Genomic DNA, 25,142 nt, shown 5'->3' on the forward strand with positions numbered 1-25,142 from the left:
ATGACAAAAGTTGATCAAAACACCGTAACCAGTACACAACTGAGCCCAGTTGCTCTATTGGCTGAAGAGGGAAATGCCAGCGATAGCCCATCTAAGCATTATCTCCTTCAGTAAATTTCCCTTACAGCAGAAGTGTTAGAATGTAACACCAGCATACATGTACATGATCTGTTTTCCCCTTGCCTTTCCAGTCTGGTTTCTTCTACTACTTTGAGAGACTGGGTGCAGGCCATGCCGTGGAATTCAATGAGGAGAATCTCTGGATGACCCACAATGAACTTATCTACCACAATGTCCAGTTCACCAACTACCTCAACTACACTTGTGTTCTCTCTAGTGAGGCAACACTGGTTGATCTGACACCACCTGAACCAGGTAAAATACTGCTAAATAAACCATCGTTATCACCTGCATTTATCACCCAGAAGTTTTTGCCAGAGGTATGGAGTGTTGGAGTCCACTATAGGCTACTATCCATCTTTAACTTGCCCTGGCATAGACACTCAGGTACAAGGGACCAAGGCTGTGAGTCTTATCTGACAGACACTTGAATATCCTAACTATTTGGTATGTTTCTCCAGGTTTGATTTCCAACGCTGAATCAGATGAGATGCGCTGGGAGACATGTCATAAGACGATGCCTGATAATCAGCCAGAGTGGCCGATACTGTGCAGAGAGCAATCAACAGAAGTCCTCAATCACCGGTAAGATATTACTTGGATCATTTGACACACAACATTTGAATTCCTCCAAATACATGTGGTATCCAATTCCTTCAGATAATATTGGATTCCTTAAAGTAAACCGTAATAAAATATGACAGAATGTTCCCTTCACCACAGTTTTTAATCCAAGCAACATCCTATGGAATCCCTGTGTAAAATAGTCGACCATTATCTCCCCGTGTCATGTTGTGATAAGACCTGAATCAATCTCATCTTGACTTGCAATGTTTGAGATCGCTAACTCACTCACCCAAGCTCGATAGTGGTGACGCAAACGCATGAGAGTCAGGATGATCGATCTGGAAAAAGGGGAATTCTTTCCAGCTGGTTTTGCCTCAACCTTTCCACATCGGGGGCGCCACTAGTGCCTGTGGGCACGAACGACCCTTATCATATAATATATGATAAGGGTTATTATCGAAACCAGTGCAATTGATAATTGAACCGTGAAGTGTAACCTTGAACATCGCCTCTTGCAGCTGGATTCGGGATGGTCCAGGTTCCATGACGGTGTTCAACGGCCACAGGCCCCTCGTGGACCTTCTCTACACCCGTGCCAACAAGTATATATCTGGTAGGTATGAATCAAGCATTTTTAACTGACCATTTGGCTATGATGAAAACTGTATGTGACAAAGGTGTCTCCAGAAGGTTAAGTGAATATTTGCTGAAGTAAATAATGAGCTCTTTTGGCATTTGATATTGTGGGATTGTTCTTGGCTTAGTTTTGATTGCTGTCAACCTAATGTTTACACCTCTCTGTCTTTTAGCTAACTGGGATGGTATCCATGATGATGAGACTGGTGTCCATGGTTACTCTTGGGGATCAGGCACCACCGCCTGTGAGGAGATGATCCACGTCCATGAGGACCCCCACATCAACCTTTTCTCTCCGGCACAGTGGGACTATAAGGGAGTGCTCTTCCCTCTGCCGGCTCCATTCGAAATACTAGAAGGTGGGTTGAATTGCCCAGCCCAGCCACAGGATCATGAAATAAAATCTGTCCAATTTTGCTACTGTGCTAAAAAAAACCACTGAGCAAAAAGGAAGTTGTTATCAGTTAAGAGAGACTCAGATTTATCTGTGTAAATATTAAAGCTATCTTTGATCTTGTCTTGTAATTTGTGTTGCTCTCTTTTGAAGTTTTCCATTTGAACTTACAGATGGACGGTACTACATAACCGTTCGAGCATTGAACAAGGTTGAGTTTGGTGGTCCATTGGCATTGTCTGTCTGTCACATGAATCCGTACATCATTGACAACACCCGGCCCATCTTCTATGAGATCTACAACATTGGTTACAAAGAGGAAACACACACCGTCTTTACCAGCTATAATGCCACGTAAGTACCAAATGTTATAGGTTTTGGTGTAGAGTCTGACATCAACTACGTAAAGGTCAATCTCTAAGCCTGGTTTATCCTGAAATCTTTCAGTGGAGCGCAGATGAGTTGTTCAATTAGAAATAAACCTGAGCATTCCGAGTGGCACCCATTTATACACATGGGCATAGCAAAGTCATTTAGACAAAAAGTCCTGCCTAGAGTCTCATGCTGACTGTGGGGTTTAAACCAGGGATCTCTTGACTGCTAAGCAGGTGTTCAAGCCACCAGACCATGGCAGCTTCTTCATCATTTAACTTCTAGTGTTATGTTTCAGTGATGATTTATCTGGGATTCAGTACATGGACTTCTGTCTCGGTGAGACAACTCATGATTGCAATGTAATGGAGTGGCTCGCTGTGGACCATGATGATAATTCCACTGCCGAGGCCGTCTTCAACCTGCTTCATGTCGACTTCCCTGTCTGGCCGAAACTACAAGCTGTAAATGGAGGTAAGTGAATGAAAAGCTGGTGGCACTGTTGACATTATGGGCGAAGTTGATATTGTGACTCCTGGAGGGGTGACATAGTCTTCTGATAATCCAAACATAGCGAGTTTGATACCTGACACAAACACTGTGATGTTAGTCAAGTCGCTTAACTTTTACTGCCTAGTCCTTTGAATGAGATGTAAGAGGGTCAGCCTAGCAATTACAAAAATGTCTTTGACTGACTTTGCACACGTTGAAATTCAACCAATATCTGGTGTAGGTTCACCAAAGCATTTCTGTCCAAGTTTTCACTTCTGTTATCTAATGAATGTGTGGTATTTTATCTTCCAGTGAACCTGACTCGAATCAAGGTCTCTCCATTCCCCCTGCTGATCGATATGACCCCACCCATTGCTGGAACTGTCAATGATGGAAACCTATATGAGGTTGATATTACGTATCAAAAAGACGCTGATCAGGTAAGTGTTGGCAATTGAAATGATCTTCCTCTATTGAGTCGAAGCGGGGCTTTTTTTCATTTGCACATCCAAACATTCTTTAGGTTGTGATGCACTTTTATGTTATGGACTGTCACCAAAATAGTCTGTCTGTTATTTAGATCTGCACCAACTGGTATGGATTCTATGACGCAGAGTCCGGTATCTCCTCCTACATGGTGGCTGTTGGCACGACCCCTAATGGCACTGATATCAGCACCGGCATCACACTCGGCAACCACATCTCCAATTACTGCGTTGACCTGCCGTCCGATGGTCTCCTCCAGCATAATACCATGTACTACAGCACTGTTTGGGCTTACAACAGTGGTCACAAACAACTGAATACTTCTGCTACTAGTAATGGAGGTAAGAATTTCACCAAAGCATGTAGATTGTGCATGGGGTAATGCATTCAACAGCCCTACAGTTGCTCAAGGCCCAAACTCAGGATTTTCATTGTTGCCTTTATCAAAGTTCGAATAACATTTGGCAATCTCAATCTCACAATTGTTAAGAGCTTTGAAGTATAAGACAAAATGAAACATGTTCTTTCAGTTTTGGTTGATCTGACTGCTCCTCTGACTGGTGAAATAGTTGACGGTTTGGAGGATGATTTCACAGATATCGAATACAATTCCAACCCTGCAACTGTGGATGCCCAGTGGAGGGATTACTCGGACCCTGAGTCGGGTATCATGGAGTATAGTCTCCAGGTTGAGGTGGCCAGGTAAGTACATTTATGGAACCAGACACTTACTCTGTTCCATGCCGCTAGTACCTTTAGGTGCCAATTTGGGTGTTGACCTATTGACTGCTTCTTTGACCTGAGAAGGATGTGTAAAATATTTCGAAATAGGAGAAAGTCTGATTGGCCCAAGGGATAGTTGGGGGACATGTAGCTTATTTCATATTTCAAGACATTGTTGATACCTGTACCCACCTTTTAGAAACCATATTTCTTTTACTTTCACAATCGAATATGAAATTTCTTTCTAAATTACAGCAACATGTCCTTTAATTATGACGTCGCACACGCATGGGATGCAGTCAGCAAAAATGACTCCAGCATCGAGTGGCACCACTTCCATCTGCATCATCGAGATCGTGTGCGAACCAGGCTCAGGACGACCAACCATGCCTTGAACGATGTCACCACATCCAGTGACTCATTTATCGTTGATAGGACGCCCCCTGTTGTCACGTTCCTTGGAGACGGATCGACACTAGGCGTTGACAGAGATTACCAGGTATGGTGTCTGGTATCCTAATTTGATATCTGAAAAGTTGTGTCAAAATCAGTGACTATTTGTCGCAAATACAAAACTCGTCTTCTGAATGATATAATCTTTTATATTTCAGTCCGACAAAACCCAGTTTTCCTCAAACTGGGAATTCTTTGATGAGGAGTCGGGCCTTGATCATTCGAGGACGATGGTTTATCAGATGCACGGTGGATCCAAGTTACAGTTCTACCCTAGTAAGTCCACTTCTCATCCATGAGTACGATCAACTCCATGAGTACGATCAACTCAGAAATGTTGATGAACAAGTGGCTCGGTTGAAAGAAATGGGGAAGTAGATGTTGCGTTTCTCAGTAGGTGCTAGGTAGTACCCTGACTCAAGAACCTGTACAAGAGGTTCTAAGACAAAAAGTACCCTGGATTGGAGTAAAAATGTACGGAGACAATGTTTAGCCTATCATCCTGTATTTCAGCTACAAGGGGTGTCTGGAGCATGGAGAGCGATCCTGCTGTACAGAGCCACACAGACATTCTTGATCTTACTACCGGTGCCCACTACTCCAGTAAGGTGGCCTCGACTAATCGTGCCAGGCTGAGCGCCCCGTATCATACTGATGGTGTCATTATTGATGACACAGCGCCACATGTAAGTTTATCATAATACAGTAGAACCTCTCTATTAAAGACACCCTTGGGACTGGCAAGTGCTGTCCCATATAGAGAGGTGTCCTGATTGGAGAGGTCAAATTGAAAGGAAACTACCACTTTGGGACCAAAATTTGCTTTTTGCGGCACACCCTTTACAAAGTGTTTGTTTTTGTTCTTCAGATGCAGTTTGTTCATACCGGTGCCATGTCTGGAGCCAGTGAGGAGATTGTTGAGGAGAACGTCTGGCAAGCGGATCCGAATGGTATCCGGGGAAGCTGGCTTGGTATTGATGGAGAGTCTGGTGTATCCGAATACTTTGTTGCTGTAGGATTGTCACCTGGTAATTTTCATCTCAACTTCATAACTTTTCTTTTGATAACTTTCCCTTTTTCCATCAAACTAAGATATAGTAGAACTCCCCCTCAGTGTACACCTCTAGCAGGATACCCTCGTACATTGATTTTGGGTCCGAAATGAACCTCACATGTAGTTCTGTAATCAAGACACCTCTGTATTGAAGACAGTGTTTTCAGTCGGTGTGTCCTTGATAGAGAAGTTCTAGCTAAGTGTATCAACACTCTCCTGACCAGACAAATTTGTCTTCTCTTTACAGGTGACACGAGTGTGAGTGACTGGCGTACGATGGGAGACAAGACCGATGGTTACATTGGTGGCCTGAGTTTAACTCTGGCTGATCCTGACCTGAAGACGCCACAGTATTACATCAGTGTCAAGGCACTTAATGGAGCTGGGCTAGAGTGTGCATTGATGTCTGGGAGCCCCCTCCTCGTCGTTGATGAAGACAAGATTGGTAACTATTGTATTTCATTTCACTGATATTGTGCTTGACCTCCACAAAGATATGAAAATGGTACCTACTGAGTACTGTAGATAGGTTCCCAACACACATTTTTCGCACACTGCCAATTTGCAGATGATCTGTGATGTTCTCATTGTGAATGTATATTCCTGTGTACCTTTTATGCTAAGAGACCCCAAAGACTACACACAAAGAACAGTCAACAGAAGAAAGCTATTGCATCTTAAGATTGGCAACTAATCCTGGCCATCAACAAAGGGTGTAAAGGTTAATCTTGATCTCATGTTAAAACAAATAGCCAAGTTATTTTCCTAATATCATCTCTTTTTTTTTCCCAGGGTTCGTTATTGATGGAGCAGGAGACACTGAACACTCAGAACAGGCCGCCAGCGGTGTTGACATCGATTACCAGGCTGACACTGCCACACTGACATGCCAGTGGGACGGTTTTGAGAGCACTCTCCACGGTATCAGGCACTACGAATGGGCGGTTGGATTGACTCCTCGTGCTGAAGATGTTAAACCATACATGGGTGCTGGTATTATTCCTAGGGAACACCTGGACCCAGTTGGCAAGGGTAAGTGTTCTTTGTTGGTTATGAAGTGACCAGCAGCAATAGATTTTTTGTGGTGTTAACCACGAAACTGTTGGTTACAGTAAGGTTAGTGGTCAAAAGTCCATAAGTGACTGCACCATCTCTCAGAATGCTGAGTCTCCATTACTTTATGTGTATTGAAAGGAAGCGATATAGTCCATTGAATATCTTTGTGCTGTTTTACATTTTGTTGCATTTCCTTGACAGGTTTGCCTGGTGCTGGGAAGGCCAGCTCTCCTCTCGATCTCAAGCATGGCCAGACATACTACTGTACAATCAGGGCGTTCACTGGTGGTGAGAATTTGCTCGAGGCTGTGTCTGATGGCTTCATTGTGGACTTGACACCTCCAACCATTGAGTTAATTGAGTAAGTCTATGCCCTTTCTTAATTTTGACGTCAGCTTCCAACGTTTTGCTTTCCACCTCCACTCCACATCAACTGGTCTTGATTTCATCCCATAACATACGTGCTGTGAGAATGACTAAGGTATTAAACACCTCAACCCCAGATGATATTGGTAGAAAAGTTCTTGTCAATTGTGACAAACATGTTCTTTTCACAATCACTTATTGGACAATATATGATTTTTTCCAGCATTGGTCTTGACGACAATAGCACAGACCTCACCAATTCCTCAGTGCATTACCAAATCTCTGTCGACTCACTCTCTGGAGAATGGGAATATGAAGAAGATGAATCAAAGATTGTCCAAGCCCTGTATGCCTACGGTACCTACCCTGGAAGTGATGACATCTACCCATGGACCAACGTTGGACCCATACCCAACTGGTTGGAGAACTCCGTGCCCATTGCCTTGGTGAAACCAGAGCACTCTGGCATGTCCAATATTCTGACTGTCAAGGCGTTTAATAACCTGGGTTATTCGACGCAGATTCATTCTGGTTCTATTGTTGTTGACACAACGCCACCTGTTGAGGGAACTGTGATATGCCCAGAGACAATCCCTGTAAGTAACGGCTACCAAATTTGACATTCAACACCAGTGATAGAGTTTCCCCTCTTTATTCCTATGTTTGTACTATTTCAGTCCGCCACCCAGCTGGAGTGCACCTGGTCAGGATTCTATGATTCCGAGAGTCCCATCACAGCGTTCACTTTTGGACTTGGAACCCAGGAGCTTGTTGATGATGTCTACACTTTTGCTACAGTTGATGCTAGCAAGAGCAAGCATGTTGCCAAATGTAAGTTACCTTTATGTTTTCAGGTTTGGCATTTCTTCATGTGAAATTTTGAACTTTGTATGAGATTTTACTTGAAGAAAATAAGGTTGGAACAGTCTATAACAATGATTAACAAAAGTTTGTTTCTGGCAGTTGTACCTGTTTCTCCAAAATCTTGTTTCTTATCTTCCAGCCTTCCTACAGCCACTGGTGCACCAAGGCATTTACTACGCATCTGTGACCGCTGTTAACTCCGTCGGTAAGGTCTCCACGGCGTTCTCCCAACCAATCACAATTGACAACACCCCGCCCGTCCATGGAACAATCGTAGAGCTTCCCGGTATCTACTACCTTGCTCTGGATAGCCCTGGTGCTGTGGATACGAGGAACACTGTCATCTGCAACACTACAAGTGGTCAGTACACTATTTTAATCAAAGAATTTCAACTCTTAGCGGGACAATATACGGGAACAAGAGGTCCGATTGGTGATTTAGAGGTGACAGATTTTGGCAGCAGAAAATTTGGTCTTGTCCTTTTGATAAAAAGAGTCCTACATGTAGTAATTGTGACTAGCCTGATGTACGGAGAGATAGTAGAGACATCTATCTATCCTGCCTGTAGTCTTTCTTTCACCTTCGTGTAATGGCAACATCTACTACCAAGCGTGACACTCATAGTTTTTAATGTTGGTACTCGTGAGGGAAATGGTGTATTTTTGTGAAATTGTCAAACCCTAGTCCGAACAGGGTAAGATAGAGTTTGACAAGAGAAAGTGGTGCTATGACTTGATGCAATCTTTTTTAGGATGTAGTGCTATTGATGCCACTTGCCAGGAGTCACTCACCCAGATAGCCGTTGTCTGGACAGCTTTCTCTGATCCAGAGTCCCAGATTACCAGGTAAGATCAACCCTTTTGCACCTTTTGATTTGGGAGTATTCCTGGCTTGAATCGACAAGTTCAGCGTGTACAAATGTCACAAAGTCCTCTTACTGTAGCCCTAAGAGGAGTAGGTATGATGGTTCCTAAAGCTATCTGAAGTAAAGTAAGCTACCACTCAACATCATTGAACCTCATCATTCAAAGTTTCTTCACTAGCAGTTTCCCTTTCCAGGTACCAGTTGGCCGTCGGATCTACTCCAGGTGGTGGACAGCTGCTACAGTTCTTTGATGTTGAACTTGATGACCCGAATGTGTTGAATTACGTCATCAGCGGTCTGGACATGATTGGGCTAAGACAGGCAAGTAATAATGGGAAACCCTCAACTTGGATCCTCTAGGAGAGTGCTGCGTTTCATAGAAAAAAGCAACAAATGATCAGACGTCGTCAATCATGGCATTCGACACCTGGCTGGACATTGCTTGGCTAGATGTTAATGCTCTTGCTGATAGAGTGAGTCCCAAAATCTTCATCACTGGCATCCTACATGTGTTTTTTCTGGTAATTTGCTGTAAATGCAACTGTACCTTTTCAGGTGTTTGTTACCGTGAAAGGTTTCAATGAAGCTGGCCTTTCGAGTGTTGCTATCTCAAATGGTGTCTTCCTTGCTTACACAACTCAAGGTCTCGCACCTCTCTACGTCTACGATCTGTTCGACACCAAGGATGAGACTGGTGACATGTAAGTTTCTTCAGAATGACATTTTACACCACACAAGTTACATGACTCATTGGGTTTACCTTATTTCGAATCAAGGTCAGACCGAGGTATCACTTTGGTTTCAAGGAATTGATATTCTGGGACAGCTCACTGGACCCACTTGTCCCTTACTGAAATAAGACTGATTTAGTCCTAAAACTGAAACACCTTGTACATGTTGCATATGTTGTGACATATTCGTCATATACTTGTTCTTGAATATAGACACGTGACTGTCCTTTTTTCAGGGATTACCAAGTGAAATATGACACCCTGAGTGGCCGGTGGGACTTCAGTGGTGACCCGTGCCCAATGGCGTCATATTCCTGGTCCATTGAACGATTGGATGGAACTGTTGCACAAGACCCAATTGACCTTGGAAGTAAGTATGGAAACCTTTTGGATTACGCTAACCAAATTGGAACACAAATGTAGTGTCATTCATAACATGCTTAGAAGAGGAATTGCCGAGAAGAAATGGATCACTGGTTTATTAACAATCAGATGATACCAAAAGTCTTTCAAAGATTGATCTCCAAATCGGTATGAATTCCTTAAACCATACCAGTTCAGATGATCATATGATCACACTTCTTATCACGTAAATTGCTCTCTTTTCCAGCCCAAACATTTGGTGACAATGATAACATGATGATGTCTGACTACGAGACATACTTCATTTTGGTGAATGCAACCAATGTACTCGGGTTCAGTCAGATCATGCGTTCAGATGGTATTGCCATCCAGAAGGATCCGCTCTACCCTGGCACCGTCAATGATGGCGACGTGACTGGATTCGATCTCCTCTACTGGCCGTTTACTGACAAGATCACTGCAAACTGGGATCACTTTGGAGTTCAGAATACCGCCTCCTTCCAGCCTCAAGTTCTCTCTGGTACGTTAAACCTTGTTTCAAGTGAATCTTTTGTCACAAAAAGTGGAGAATTGTATAAAGCTATTGAAGTAACCATGCATTGGAAAGCCCCCTACAGGGAATATTTGATGGTACCAAAAGCATAGTGTTTAGTTCTGGTTTAAATTGACCATGTTTTTTTGGTATTTTTCGTAAGATTGCGTGAGTACTAAATTTTAAAGGTTTATGTTTCTATAATATTTGCAGGAAATCCTGGTCAAGCTGAAGAAGAGGAACAAGTTGACAACAAGAACCAGGGAGTCGATTATTACGAAATCGCCATTGGAACAGACCGAAGGTATCCAAAGTCACGTGACAATGTTGTACCATACACGAACGTCGGACGCAACTTGTCACACACATTCTTTGATCTTGACCTCGTTCCCTTGACCGCTTTGTACTATGTGACCATCCGTGCGCACAGCTTCTCACAGGCTGTGAGTGAGGTGACTTCCAACGGTTTCTTCGCTGGATACAATGATGCTGTACTTGGTAAGTGAAACAGAATATTCTGTTCATAGTTGCAACAGAGAAAACTTCTGTTTTTTGCAAATTTGCAAAGATTGTTTTTACGATATCCCACCTTGTGGTATTCTCGTATGACAATGCCAGTGCACACATACACTGATTTACCATGGGACTTAACAACACAAGTATGCATGCATGTCACATGACGGCTGGACAGAAAATCACCGAACTGTTTATCAGAATCTGGAAATATGATCACATTCTCAAATTTTGGCTCCACTTTTTTGTAGCGCAACCGATCCAAATGCGAGACTACTGGAACAATGCAAGCTATCTGACCATGCACTGGGACCCATTTACTGCCTCGCCCGCGATCATGCACTACCATGTGGGTCTTTCAAACCATTCAATGGCCGACAGCTACAACTGCAAGGAACTTGTAAGTGACCTTAGTTTTCCATTTTTCCTGAAATCTGCTTGCAGTTGAACAAGACCAGACCAGTATACACTGATGCTGTATACCAGGCTTGTGTTTTACGGTAATTCAGCCGATATGATTGTATTTCTTCTCGATTTAAGATTGAAGGTGGTGATGTGACTACTGACCAGAAGGCAGAACTCTTCAACGTGGTGGCACTGACGAACTTGGGAACAAACAGTATGCTGGAGATCTTCAACATGTCGCTTGTTCACAACTCTTCCTACTATGTTATGGTGATAGGTAAGTTGAAACACATTCTATTTACAGTTTAACTTCATGCCTCTTTTTGTGACCAACAACGTGTTTATAATCAGTTCTTTTTAAAATCATTTCTCATCTGCAAGTAAAACTGGTCAGCGCTGTGTTTCATATTAATGGCTTGTTGCTGCGATTACCGATTTTTGTTGCAGGCACCTCCAATGACCACGACAAACGATTTGTGTTGTGTGCAATCATTATTACAGGTTGCAGTGCTTTAGATTGATCGTTTTTTGGGGCGCTTAGGATGAGAACGATTGGAAGAACGAGGACTGAGTAATTTTGCCATTCTTGACATGGTTTTCAATATTGTTGTAGGTGTGAATGAAGCAGGCAAGTGTAACTCGAGTAGTTTTCCCTTCACTATTGATCTGACCAATGTTGAGGAGGGAAGACTAAGAAACGGACCTTACTATGATCAGAATGCAACATACACAGATTCCCTCTCAGAGATCACGCTGATCTGGGAAGGCTACCACGATCCGACGTCCGGTATCAAGACTTTTGAATTGTCACTGTGGACATATGAGTCGTGCAGTTTGGAACATTCGGACAATGCCTCTCTAGTTGTCGATTGGATCACTCTCGACGGTACCTATACTGGGTACACTTTCACAGAGCTGACCCTTGTGGTAAGTTTGGAAATAAAGTATGTGGCAGCATTGTCTTAGGACCATAAATGCGTCAGAAGGCCTGAGATCAGCACTCCGATTATTGTTAGCCTTGTGACCAAATGAAGGAGGTGGAGAAGAGAAACACATGTCTTCATCATTTGTCGACAACTGACGATTCAGCATGTTTCGACTAACGAAGCAGATAAATGTATGTATGTCAGAATTATACAATTGAATTCTGATTTCTTCCCTTTTAGCTGAATAAGCCATATTTCGTGATCATGCGTACGACCAATTGGGCATACAGTCATATCAATACCACCACAGTTCCAATCCTCGTTGATACGTCAGTACCGACTGCTGGAAATGTTATCGATGGTCTATCATATCTTCATGACGCAAGATGGAATGGCTTCAATGACTTCTTGGAAGGTAAATATGATATTCTGTGTCGATGTCGATGGTATAAGTCTACGTGATTCAACCGTTGCTAGCTCCTGATTGGGATGTTATGGATTGGAATCCTGCCTTGTTACTTTATTCTTCAGATGTTAGAAATCAAACGTGAAGTGATGAGCTTTGTACATTTAGCAGCTTCTTGACATTTCCAGGTAAAAACCTGAGGAACTACAGCACACTTGGACACGTCATGCAAGTGATGATGTTAATGCATCTGACGGTTTTCATTTCCTTTCAGTGAGCTTTCTACATTGGCAGGATGGCACCATCACAGCATGTGCAGACACGCCAATCGATGTCGTGCAGGATCCCAACTGGTCCAAACTGGCAATCCAGGGGCTACTAATGCCATCTGGTGCAGAGTGGAACATTGTCTATATTGCGGACGAGGTGCAGCCGAGGCTTGATGGGAACGGTATTCAAGTGCGCATGATCCGTGATACCAAGGCCAGTAGGATGTACTCCGGGGCGTATAGTATCAATGCCGACTTTGCCAGTGGTGGAAAATATCAAGTATGTATTGCATTTTGCTTTCAAAGATTCGCTGTTCGTGAAATGATTAAACCATTTTGTTGGCGCATTTCTTTCTCATTGTTGTTTTGAGAGTGAAGAGTAGCTTTAGAAATTAAGTTTACGACTCTTGAATTCTACAACTTTGGCTTTGGAAAGCTGTTGAATCACCCTTGATGAGCAGGATTCCCCTCCGTTCTTTGGACCCTCTTGAGTTGGTAGAGTCCAAGATCAACTTGAGACATACTTGAAATAGAAAGACTTGAAAATAGATCATACATGTACAGCATGGTTTCATTTTGGAATACTAAGACACTTCATTTCTTAATGTTTCAGGTTGATATCCAGGCAGGCAATGGAACTGGTCGTGCTATTACCAGCCTGCTTTTCTGGGATGGTCCAGCATCCATGATTGGGGAATACCTCGTACCAATGGAAGAAGACTGGGCTGCGGAGACTTGCAGATGCTGCTATTATGATCCAGTGCCTGTGGTAAGTTAAAGTAATTTAGATAATCAGGTGAATGTTCATGCTGATGCTGATTACACACAAAAACCTTGCTTCATAGCAGATGCCGCAGTTACCAGGACACCCTAACTTTTAACGAAACACGTTTTCATTTCAATTTTACCTCTGTTATCAGGACACCTAGCCAGCAACTTAATCAGAAAAGTGTCCTTAGTCACAAGGACCTTTTGTATTTTCATGATAACTTTATGTTTTCCTCCAGGACTGTATATGTAACTGTACAGAGTATATGGCAGTACTAGACTTCTACAACATCACCTTGCCCCCAGAGCCAACAACCACCATGACACCTAATGCAGCGCCAGTGCCTTGGGCTATACAGCAAGTGGCACTGCCAGGAGATAATGTTGATCATATCATTAGCAACATGCCACAGGACGGACAGCCATCTTGTGGCTTCCAGTTGCATCCAGGTAGGGCTGCTCCCGATACAAAAGGAAAATCTCAATTCTGGTCGTGTAAATAAGGGACTATTGATAAACTTCCTCAAAATGGAATGCTCAGAAGGAGAGACAAAGCAACCAGGAGTGACTGTGTTCTAAGCCTTTGAAAGGTGCAGCCAGTACCCTAGGATTTAACCTAATAGGCAGTGTTCCTGCTATGAAACCAAGTACCAAGACTGGTCATCAAATGAACAGTTATGTCTTTGTTGTGTTGCCAATTTGATTGCACATGCCAGCACTGGTCCTCTCCCCAACCTCGTCAATTCATGATCTCCCCTTCATTACAGGAACGCCAAGCTACATCAACCTGTGGTGTCGATTCGCCAATGACACTTATGAAATCGTAGAAACGCGACACCAGGTTGAGTTCGACTTGACAGTATGGAACACATATGAGATTGAATTCTATGAATTCTATGATCAGTCAACTATTGTAAGTATGAACAATGTTTGTACACCTTAGTCAACATACTGCCGTTTAAATAGTGTTGTTAGCAAAGCTTGGTTCCTGACCAATTTTGCTTTCTGATATAGCCTGCAGTGGAACCCCGGTAACACGACCACTCATGGGGCTGGCGATTCTTGTTTGTCATAGCGGGGTGGTCGCCGACCGGGGTTGCACTGTATTGTTTTATCCTGATATCTACATGTATATCTTTCAATACCATCTTTCCAGCCAACCAGATGTGTTCATGTTAAGCTTGCCACTAGCGATGAACACCTCGCATCGCTGTGCGGCATCCCTCAACTCTCCAACTCAACACGTATGATCTTCCACGTTTTCAACTCTAACAACTACGTCCCTCCATTGACGGACACAATGAATCCATGGAGTGTGACATCATACTTGAGAGAAGTGCGTCTGCCACCAAGTAGCGATCAGCTGTGTCGCTATGGTAACCCGTTCATGGGGGGGACTAACCCTATCATCAGTTACGAAGCCGCTGTTGGCTATGAAGCTGGAACTGAGGATGTTGTTGCATTTACTCCGGTTAGTAGCCCTATATGAAATCTGCTTGTCCTGATGTTTTACACTGTTGGCTAAGTCTGTCAACATCAAAATGAAAAGGACCGTGACACCTGGTAAATATGTCCGCCGGCTGCCCCTCTGGTGGCTTCCTCAGTATTGTCTGGAGTCAATTTCATATTATCTTCTGAAGTCTATGTTGTTGACTAGTGTCACTGGACACCTCAACTGATTTGATTCTGGGCCATTTGCTTATCACTCATCTCCTGTTTCAGATGCTGCGTCCCTGTGTCCCATGTGGTGCCTCTTGTTCACGTTACCTCTGTACCCCCGGATGTGACGGACAGATCATGGAAAAGCTGGTCATTACAATTCCAGATCTTGAGCTCTCCTATAACAGGACCATTGTTAACATTACTGGCTTCAATACAACTGAACAAGCTCTTTATCACGTCTCAGGTATTCACATTTTAGATGATACATCAATGCCATGACATCTTGATGGAGGTAACAGCTAGTGGCCCAGTGACTTTCTATCTTCAGACAGGCTTGTCTCAAGAGTACTGTCCACTTAATGAGTTCTTTCATGTAATGGAATGGGCCCCATGTACAATATATCTCATTCAAAGGATGACGTGATCGAATAGAGCGTCTTTCTTAAGATCACAAGCAAAGGGTTGGCCATTAGCTTAAACCTCTGATCCATTGATTATGACCCCAAGATTTATAACCCATGTCTCTGTTTGACACCACTGTATACTTCTCATTTCCAGTGAAAGCTGTTCTAGCATCTGGTGAAAGTGTCATAACCTCATCGAATGGTGTCGGCGTTGACATAACCCAGCCAGCAACTGAGGAAGTCTTCTACATTGATGTGGCCCGTGATCCATATGCCCCTATCAACTTCATGTCATCAAACACTACTGTGAAGGCTTTGTGGACATGTTCTGATGAGGAGAGTGGGATAACGGTAAGCTTTATCCCACGTGAAGTTTAGAATACTAGTGACTTTTACAAACCACTTTGTACTGATTAAAGTCTGTTATAAAGCTTTAAGAACACAAGGTGCTCTTTATATGATACTCACTTGACCATACCAGCTGGGATCTAATAACTTTACATGTTTCCACTTCAGAGTAAACAAGGTCACTTCAGTGGTATTCTACAATGTTCTTAGCAATTCCTCATGCAGACTAACCTTCGTCCTAGAAATTAAAATTTTCTTGAATTTTTCAGGAAAATCTTTGGGCGATAGGATCATACCCAGGGGGAACTGATATCCAGGACTTTGTCTCAGTTGGTGAGGCTGTCACAGGAACAAATGATGGCCTAGCAGGGTTTATCCAGCATAACGTGTCTCTGTATGTCTCTGTGAGATGTGTCAATGGTGGAGGACTATCAAACATGATCATAGACACCGCAGGTAAGCGATCACGACATGGTCCTGACCTTGAGTCAAAGGCCAAGCACAAGTAAAGTTATCAGCTAGTCCATCACAGAGGGTTTCCGAAAACACAATGTCACAACCAGTCACAATATCTCTTTTGATGAACTGTCAGATGGGAGGCCCCTATTGGTGATTTCGTCTAACTTAATCTGACCTACCTTGCTTCTGCCTAGATTTCATATTCATCTATTATGTCATTATTCGTTCTCTCATCTTGCTGGTGGTTCACTGTGAGATGCCTCTCTGTTTTAGGTATACTTCCTCTGTTGATCCCACCGTCTGCTGATGATGTTGCCTCCACCCTTCCCGATGCGCAGTCATTCCCAGTTGAAGTGAACCCACCAAATACTTATGAGACTGAGGATCCTACGACAACAGGAGCCACTTGGACGCTCAGCAGTGATGTCACAATCAGGCGCTACGGTAAATTTTGAAGAGCTCCGTTCTTCTTGTTGATCTGCCATTGCTCCTGCCAAAAAGTGGTTTGGATTTATGCTATTGGCCATCTAAGCTCATCACTTACAGGTGTCACTTAGCTTACAGTCGTGGCATGTTCATCCAGCAATCTCACTGACTGCACCTCACACACACCTCCTTTTCCATTCCATTACAGAATACTGTCTTGGATCTTCCAATACCTCAATTGATGACCTCTTCCCCTGTACTTGGGTCGGCTACAATACTACAGGGAAGGTTGAGATCAAAAATGGATACCTGACGATTGACGACATTCAAGTGCGGCCATTGTCTGAGTTTAGAGCACCAGAGGCGAATAATTCCATGCCAGTGTCGACAAGTAATTTCCAGATGGAAGTCGGTCGAGCCCTGTTTACACATATGAAGCTCTGTAATGAAGCTGAGGTCAGTATTCTTGTTTGAATTTGAATGCTGGCAGGGAAAGTATTTCAGGTTTGGACCCCCAGTGTACTTTTTACTGAGAACAATGGGCCAGTTTGTTTTAGAAAAAAGAACTGTGAGTTCAACTTTGTGAACAATAGGCTGCAGCTCCTTTCCCACGTCCTTCAAGTATAGACCAATTGTTGGATTGTATAATTGCTGTCCTGGCTTGATTATGTTTAAATTATCACATTTCTTTCACAGGTTTGTGTTGTGAAGTTTGTTGGAACGACCATGGTGGTGGATGCGGGCAGCCAGCTGGAGACGGCCACAGAAGGTGGAAGCATATCAGCGTCCCTCACTGCAGCAAGACGAAAGAGATCGACCGGTGATACCTTTGCCGTGAATACACCTTCTGGTATGTTATGCACATTTATATATCTTTGTTAAATGGTTTAAACTGAAGGAGGTAGCATTAGAAATGATATCGAAAATGTACATGTAATTCCTGTCAGTGACATTGTCATGTTCACAACACCACTAGCTCTACGCTTCGCAGTAAAATACTAGGATTGACAGCGATATGATTTTGCCATGCTTGATTCTTTACCCATTTTGCAGGCTTGGAAGCAGGCCAATCTATCCTGCTTGGTGAGTTAAGTGCAGCCGATTTATCCACATCATATTCATCTGATGCGTCTGCTAATTACCAGTCATACATTGTCAATCCGGCTGACACATCTGATATGCTCCAGAGGCAGTTGGACAGCAGGTAGGTTTAACTCCCGAATTCTGTCCCAAAGAATAAGAATAGGATAAATTCGACCATGTGACAAGACTGTCGGTGTCCGCAAGTGGGCAGTTCTGGAGCACATGCTCTTGTGTTTGATGTTGTAAGTTGCATTGGCACCTTCCAGATTATCGGCTTTGTTCATCCTCTTGAGGTGGGTTTATAAGTCTGCAGTGGCCTGTCCTGAGACAAAAATATCAGTCATAAAAGCATCTGACAAGTCTGACTCTCACAATGTTTCACTGCCTCATGGGGGCCGGAAGTATACAGAGGGCATAGTGGTGTTAAAGCTTTGGGGTCTAGATGACTTTTGTCATTCATAAATAGCACTGATCTGATAAAATGAACCATAACGTATAATGCCATAACACATTTCTTCAGGGTGCAGACTTGGCCGACGTCTGGTTACTATATTTCCCCAGTTGGTGGCCTTGCTATGCCAGGTGCCCTAGAGGTAACCGTCTCCTACGATGCTAGCTATCTGGATGCTGTTGCAGATACCCGCCCTGCTCTGCTGCACTGGGATTCAGGTTTGTGCAAAAGCTTATCACAATAAAACTGTTTGATTGTCTGCCGTTGGATTTTGTTCATTTTTACCCATGGCCACTGGCATGGCCAAGGGTTTTTTTTGAAAATGTGTTTGACTTTCCCAGGATCTGAATGAGCAGTCAATGTTGAGCAATCAGATATCATCTAACAGGATTGCAGACTTGTTTTCTACATGTAATTCGGGTGTGATATAATGTGAAATTGGACTAGCCTTTCATGATAAACCTATGGTAAAAAGTTGAACAAAGTCTATGGAACAAATGTGAATCAAAATATGGAGGTGATGAGTGAGTAAATTCGTGTCTTTGAACCATCTTGCAGATAATCAAAATTGGGCCATGTCTGAAGAGACTTGCACCAGCGAATCCAATGTTCTCACATACGACACTGGTGCCACTACCATCACAACCAAAGTGTGCAGCACGAGAGAAAACTCAACAACAACAAGTTCCTCTTCCCGACGGAAGAAGAGATCGACTACTTCATCGTACTTTGATACATCGACTATGTTTGTCGTTGCTTCCATTTCGACCACCATCACTAATAACGCTCCGAATCTAACATCACTGACGGACCTGTGGATGGATGAGGATGCTGGTAGGAAGACTTTCATAACTTTTCATTATTAAAACAACTCACTCTTTGACTTTCGAGTCTCAGGCTACAAAGTGTTCTTACTGTTTCAAGTATCACTGTTGACACTTTTCCCGCCTGCGAGCTATTTACCTAGTCAGTCTCAAGTTAAATATAGCCGCTGGTTATATAGTATTGTTTTGCTGAACATGTAATCTATACTTACAATCCGTTTTCAACTATACTGAGTAGTATAATGTTGACACCCAAAGATGCAGAAGAGTAAAACACTGCTTAGAGTCGACATGTGTGAAAATCTCCCTGATTTCTTTTCCATGGTTATCAATGAAAGACACATTGTCCTTGTTTGACTTCAGGTACCTTGGTGTACACGATGACGGCCTCTGATGTTGAAGGCGACACCATCATCTTTGAACTTGATTCTAGCCTCAGTTCAGTAACAACTGGTTCAGCTACGCTTGCTTCTGATGGAACGTAAGTATACAAATTTGGAACTACAAAGGAGATGTAACAAACTAATCAACCTTACATTGTACTTAAAAGAGTCTTTGCTATTTGTTTTAAAAGAGAAGTATTTGTTTCAGTTAGAGCATTGATAGCACATGCAAGAAACTATTACATAATTTGTTTCCTGTCCTATTTTCAGTTTCACGTATCAGCCGTGTACCGATTGCCATGGTATGGACTACATAGCCATCATAGTAACAGAAGACCAGACAGGCACCAACATTACTGCAGCGTCTGCCTACTATAACATCTCTATGAATGTATCTGAAGTGGCCGACAGCCCATCACTTGCTTTCAGCCAATATGGAATCAATCTCTTCCCATCTGATGCAAATAAGTCAGTTATTGTGAGTACCCGGTAGATTTCTTTTCCTGAGAACTAGATTCTGACCTTAAAGCTTACTTTCTACTACAGTGGTGTACATGTAAGATGTACACTGTATATCTATGTCCATCTCAAAATGCTCTTCAATTAAAATCACGTAACTTGTCTGTTATTTCTTATCTGACATCATCTTTGCAGATCACCGTGGACAAGAACCATTGGGACAACATTGCCTACAGCCCTTACACTTTCCTAGTGCTTGGATATGACCAGGATGACTATGACAATCTGACCATCATTGTCGATAGTCCCTCGTCAGGCACAGTCTTAGTTGGAAATGTTTCAAGGGATACTGTCACATTGCCATCATCATGTCCAGCAAGCTCAGCAGTAAGTCAGATTCAGGAGCAAAAACTTTATCCCAAGTGAAAGTTAGAATTGCTGGTCATAGTAGGCCCCTATTAGAAACTGCAATGTAATGCACTATCACCTTGGACTATACACAATGTAGTAGACAGAGGTCAGATGCACTAAACCAGAGAAGGAGAATGTTAAAATATAATCATGGACCAAAGAAGACATAAAATTATTCCATATTTATTTGATGTGTGCTACTGCAAGCCTTTTATCACTCCAAATCGAATTGCGTATACACGGAGATCAAGAAATCTCTGAAGCATTCTGTTGACTCATTCCATTTGACGGCGCTTTCAGGCAGCTGATCTTCCTTGCTCCAACATAAACCTTGACCACGCCTCTACCTCCTATAAATGGGCCGTATCGAGCATGACGTATACGCCGAATGTGGACTTCTACGGCTGGGACGAGTTCCGTATCATGATTGGCGACTCGACTGGATTGTATTCTGACCTGCTGCATGTTTATGTGGCTGTGCTGGAGAACCCATGTCAGCACAATGGAACATGTGTTGGTGAGGAACAATAATTGCCACTTTCCTCAAGCAGGAATTTTGAACTCGCGAACACATATTATGCACCAATCAAAAGACACATATCCGGCTTGTTTGGCACAGAAAGCGTAGCATGATTGGTTACTGGGGATCGGCCAATAACTGATCGAAAGTCCAAAATATTGCCTGAGGAATGAGAGTGGGGTTTGTTTTGAACGCTTTAAGAGATGGGATGTATACTAGGCTGTATTAAAGCTTAGTGAGTTTACACTATGCACAGTGACCCACTCTTCATTGTGCTGTAGATCTATTCAAGGTGTAATATTTGTACTCTTCAGGTCCATCCGATGACCCGTCTTGCACCACGACCACCAGGGCACTTGGATATTCTGGCTACTCTTGTTCATGTACCGATGGATGGACCGGGGACTATTGTCAGACGGACATTGATGACTGCACTAGCGCCCCCTGTAACTATCCTATGGCATGTTACGATATGTTGAATGGCTACCGGTGTGCATGTCCCCAGCATTGGCCCAATTGCGAGGTTGAATTCACAGCATGGATGGCCACAATGGCAGCAGTTTTTGTTCTCATTATCCTGGGTGTGGTTGGTGGAGTTCTTTGCTACAAGTTCAGGCTCAAGTAAGTCAGCTTTACAATTTCTTTGAGTACATGTATTTCACCTTGGTTGAGACGCCTTGTATGAGCGAATGTGACTCGATGAGTTATTCTTCAAAGGAAATTCAGTGGTAGCAGCAATTCTGCCACCCTCTATCCACATGCCATAGCTATATTGTTACTCATTTCATGCATCAAGAAATGTAGCCTTTTGTTTTACGACTTAAGTTTTGTGTTCTATATTCTTTCAGGAGTAAACGTAACCCTCAAATGAAGACGAAGGCGTACTATGATCTGACAAGAAACAGAAGGAACACCATGAAGAAGGGTATTGACAACAAGGCATTGATTGATGTGAGATTCGTTCTATCTTAAGTTCCATTATGGAGTGCCGAGTCAACATGAGGGCCTTCTTCAGCCTTTTCAAGTTTACTTTACTGTCATGTCCATGAATTTAAACTAGCAAGAAAAGGCCAATCCCTTGCTGAGTGTAGAATGGAGGTGTTACATTGTAGTTCTGCTTTTACCTAGGTTGGATTACCGTTAAACTTGATTTGCATTTAAAAACCGGCTTCATTTCTTGCCTTACTATCTCATAATATTGTCCTTCAGGGTACTATTCCTGGTACAATTGGTGAGGATGAAGAATACACAAGACGTAAGTGCAACAAACTGAGTGAAGACAAAACAACAGTTTCTAAAACTGATCACCATATAAAGTCTAGTGAAATGTGTTCAGGAAAGTCTGTAGTTACAGAATTACCCTTTAATGAGAGTAACCTGACTTTTGCCTGAAAATTAATGATAGTTCAAAGGCTTAAGGGTACCACTAACAATCTTTTCCCAGATAAGAATGGTCTCTATTATAAACAAAGAGAAAGAAAGAGAGCAAAGTGTGAAACAAAAGTGATACCCCCAGGTTCATCGAATCTGGCTTGGGACATATAGTCTCCATTATAGTAGCCAGTAATACTGGCTCGTTGTTACATACCACACAATGTGAGATGATTGTCTGTGAAATATGATTTGCCTTTTAGCTCCCACATCTGCCAGCATGTACAGTGAGAGGAACATGACACCAGTCCCAAGAATCAGTCGCCCAGACTCGGTCCTGTCTGGCAAGTTCTCCCTCGATGGTGTCACCAGGGGTGAATCAAGCGATGACTCTCCAAGCCCTGATGTATGTATGCTGGTGATTACCTCAGGCTAAGCTAGCAAAAACAGGAGAACTGTTTAGTGTCCGGACTTATTTAATTGATATAGCATATTATGCTACCGGTATCAGTACACATATGGTTCATGGTTTGCAAAGGAGGGAACCTGCAATGTCTAGGTCCCGTTTCCATTAAAACTATATCATCATCCTTGGATACCTGTTGGCTCAAACCTTCATTTCATTCTTTAGGGCTTGGCTAACATCTACAAGGGGGGGCTCATGGGACGGCTCAAATCGCGCGTGACATGGCAAGGTTTGATTGACAAGACACCAAAGATTCCGCTCCCGTGGGGCCTCAACATAAATAAGGTAGGCATCTATAAACAGGGGGACTGTGCCTAGTGCTTGAGTTCTGTTTATAGTATCAACTCAAATCAAATCATTTGGGCTTTCTGCTCAAAGATTTCTTCGGCATCAGGTTAAGTTGAAAGAGAGACAGGGACTGAGACTATTTGGATTTGACCATGAGAACAAAATCCTATCCCTGCACTCATCACAAACTGTCAATTGACTCTGCGGGACTTTCCGTGGCAAATTATTGTTCCTCCCTGTATATTTCATTTACTTCTATCTTCAGTCGACTGCTACGAAGACGAGTCACATCCAAAAGCTGGATGAAACAAGTAGCACGTCATCATGGGAAGACAGCGACAGAGGTAAGACCATTACGTTTTATATGACTGAGCGATTTAGTACGTTCAAGGGTCAAACGTCCAACGCTCTCTGCATCACAGGATATAATATCCATCCAGCCTTTCCAGCATCCTCCTCCTTGCCACTCAATCAGTTACCGCATCTTTGGGAGCTTTGCTGATTTCATTCAAGACACATGTCCAAACCAACAATTTCTGCTGATTTACACCAAAAGCTAGACTGGAGATTGACCTGTCCTTCTCCTGATCTCAGTGTTTTTAATCTGACCACTCTAAAAGTACCAGAAAATACAACACCTTGACAAACCTTTAAGGGTAATGCATTGAATAGCATTAGGATAACCATTCATAATGTATTGTATAAAGTTTCCTGCCATTGCCAGTACATGTACTTCAGACCTTTGCGAATTTCTCACTTCTCTCTCCTCAGCTCCAACCAGGCAGAGTATCTACAGCATTGACAGTGGCCCATCCCCACCACCAATGGTCAGCTTCCCTGGTGCGGCGCCTCCTGAAGGCTATTCCCCAACACAGCAGATGCATCCACAGCCACTCACCACAGTTAATAAGGTAAGTGAATTTCTCTCAATGTTCTAGAATATGACACAGTTGGATGGGGAATCTGGAATCAGCTGTCTCTCACATGAGGTGAAACATAGGTCTCTTGTATCTCTTGTAAGTATGAGAAGTCATATCATCTTTTATTATATTTTAGGTTGGTGCCTTTGCCAATGCAGCTAGACCAAGTAATGCTACAAGAATTGGATCAGCCACAACTGTGAAGACTGTGAAATCATCCACTCCATCTGTGGATCGCTCCTCGAAGCCGTCATCAGGCAGGCCGTCTTCGGCCGGGCCGTCTGTTGATCGTAGCTCCAAGCCGTCTCGTGGAAGCAGTGCTTCCAGCGGGAGCTCTAGTCAGAGAAAGAGCGCATGGAGTACTGGCCAGGATGATGGAGCAGCAACATACGACCTTCCACCAGTTTCAACAGATCAAGATCTCTGGTAGAATAACAGATCTGAGTTGCCCACATGTTGATTTCTATCAGTCTTGTGGGTAGTTCACTGGTTAATAACTTGGGAATGATAAATGGACTATGAGTGGGAACACTGTACAAGCTCTCTGCATGGGTTCTATCTCAATTATCTCGATCGCATTATTCCTTTTCCATGGGAATGTTGGGCAGTGCCATTCTATGGTTTAGTTAGAGTCACAAACTACATGTTGTGGTTGTGCCATTGCCTCTTACCTTTTTTGACGAAATCTACCTAGATTGCTTGATTATGCAGTGTGTATATCATTATATTCTGTATCTTTACATTCCACTTAATTTAGCAAGTTGATCAGCATTCAGAATAATAACAACAAATTGAGATCTTGAACTAACTTCAGTCAAATTTGAAAAAAATGTGTCTTCGGAATTATTAAAAAGATAGTCATTTCTGTATCTGAATAATTAATACGTTTTGTTGAAAGCTTTACACTCTCATTTACAACCTAGTCACCATCATTTAGCTCTGTAGCTTTGATCATATTCTGTGATATACTATTAAACTTTTATTTCTATTCTTTAAGACGTCTTTGTTGTCTTTCGTGATTGTCACATCCAGTAGTTGTTGTGCTGCTCCCATGTAATCATACTGTGAAAATGTCAAGTCGCTCTCCCCCAAGTTGAAGGTGTTGCCAAGTTTGGCCATCACTGTAGAAGACTCCCTTGTTTCCACTTTGGAGATAATCAGATTCCCTCACAGTTGGAATTGCATCCTGACACTGTCTTCGATAACACTGCACGAAATGGGTTGGAATACTGAGATCAGTATTCTCGCTGTGATATGTGTTATAATTAGATATTTGTAGGTCTAACTTGATGGTGACCAACTATG

The 25,142-nt window shown here is 42.8% G+C and overlaps 1 protein-coding gene across 1 annotated transcript; it reads left to right on the forward strand.

The window, feature by feature from the left end:
* Positions 1 to 1,230: 1,230 nt before the first annotated feature.
* On the forward strand, positions 1,231 to 24,833 carry LOC135485990 (uncharacterized). The gene is made up of 53 exons (XM_064768429.1): positions 1,231 to 1,300; positions 1,497 to 1,682; positions 1,891 to 2,071; positions 2,388 to 2,563; positions 2,894 to 3,021; positions 3,162 to 3,408; positions 3,598 to 3,769; positions 4,046 to 4,289; positions 4,402 to 4,519; positions 4,757 to 4,929; positions 5,112 to 5,271; positions 5,545 to 5,742; positions 6,090 to 6,329; positions 6,555 to 6,714; positions 6,943 to 7,315; positions 7,397 to 7,550; positions 7,723 to 7,944; positions 8,336 to 8,429; positions 8,644 to 8,770; positions 9,005 to 9,150; positions 9,417 to 9,550; positions 9,791 to 10,063; positions 10,289 to 10,573; positions 10,840 to 10,988; positions 11,129 to 11,270; positions 11,607 to 11,920; positions 12,160 to 12,334; positions 12,600 to 12,874; positions 13,208 to 13,363; positions 13,602 to 13,812; positions 14,130 to 14,275; positions 14,519 to 14,833; positions 15,085 to 15,268; positions 15,583 to 15,779; positions 16,046 to 16,232; positions 16,509 to 16,679; positions 16,870 to 17,117; positions 17,358 to 17,511; positions 17,715 to 17,865; positions 18,265 to 18,413; positions 18,754 to 19,029; positions 19,383 to 19,500; positions 19,673 to 19,880; positions 20,057 to 20,248; positions 20,573 to 20,789; positions 21,107 to 21,413; positions 21,641 to 21,743; positions 22,002 to 22,047; positions 22,427 to 22,569; positions 22,795 to 22,914; positions 23,183 to 23,261; positions 23,689 to 23,828; positions 23,974 to 24,833. Exons 1-53 carry the CDS (start codon positions 1,231 to 1,233, stop codon positions 24,265 to 24,267), a joined length of 9,828 nt encoding a protein of 3,275 aa, XP_064624499.1. The 3' UTR covers positions 24,268 to 24,833.
* Positions 24,834 to 25,142: the final 309 nt, after the last annotated feature.

This window comes from Lineus longissimus, chromosome 4 (genome assembly GCF_910592395.1).
Source record: "Lineus longissimus chromosome 4, tnLinLong1.2, whole genome shotgun sequence".
NCBI lineage: Eukaryota > Metazoa > Nemertea > Pilidiophora > Heteronemertea > Lineidae > Lineus > Lineus longissimus.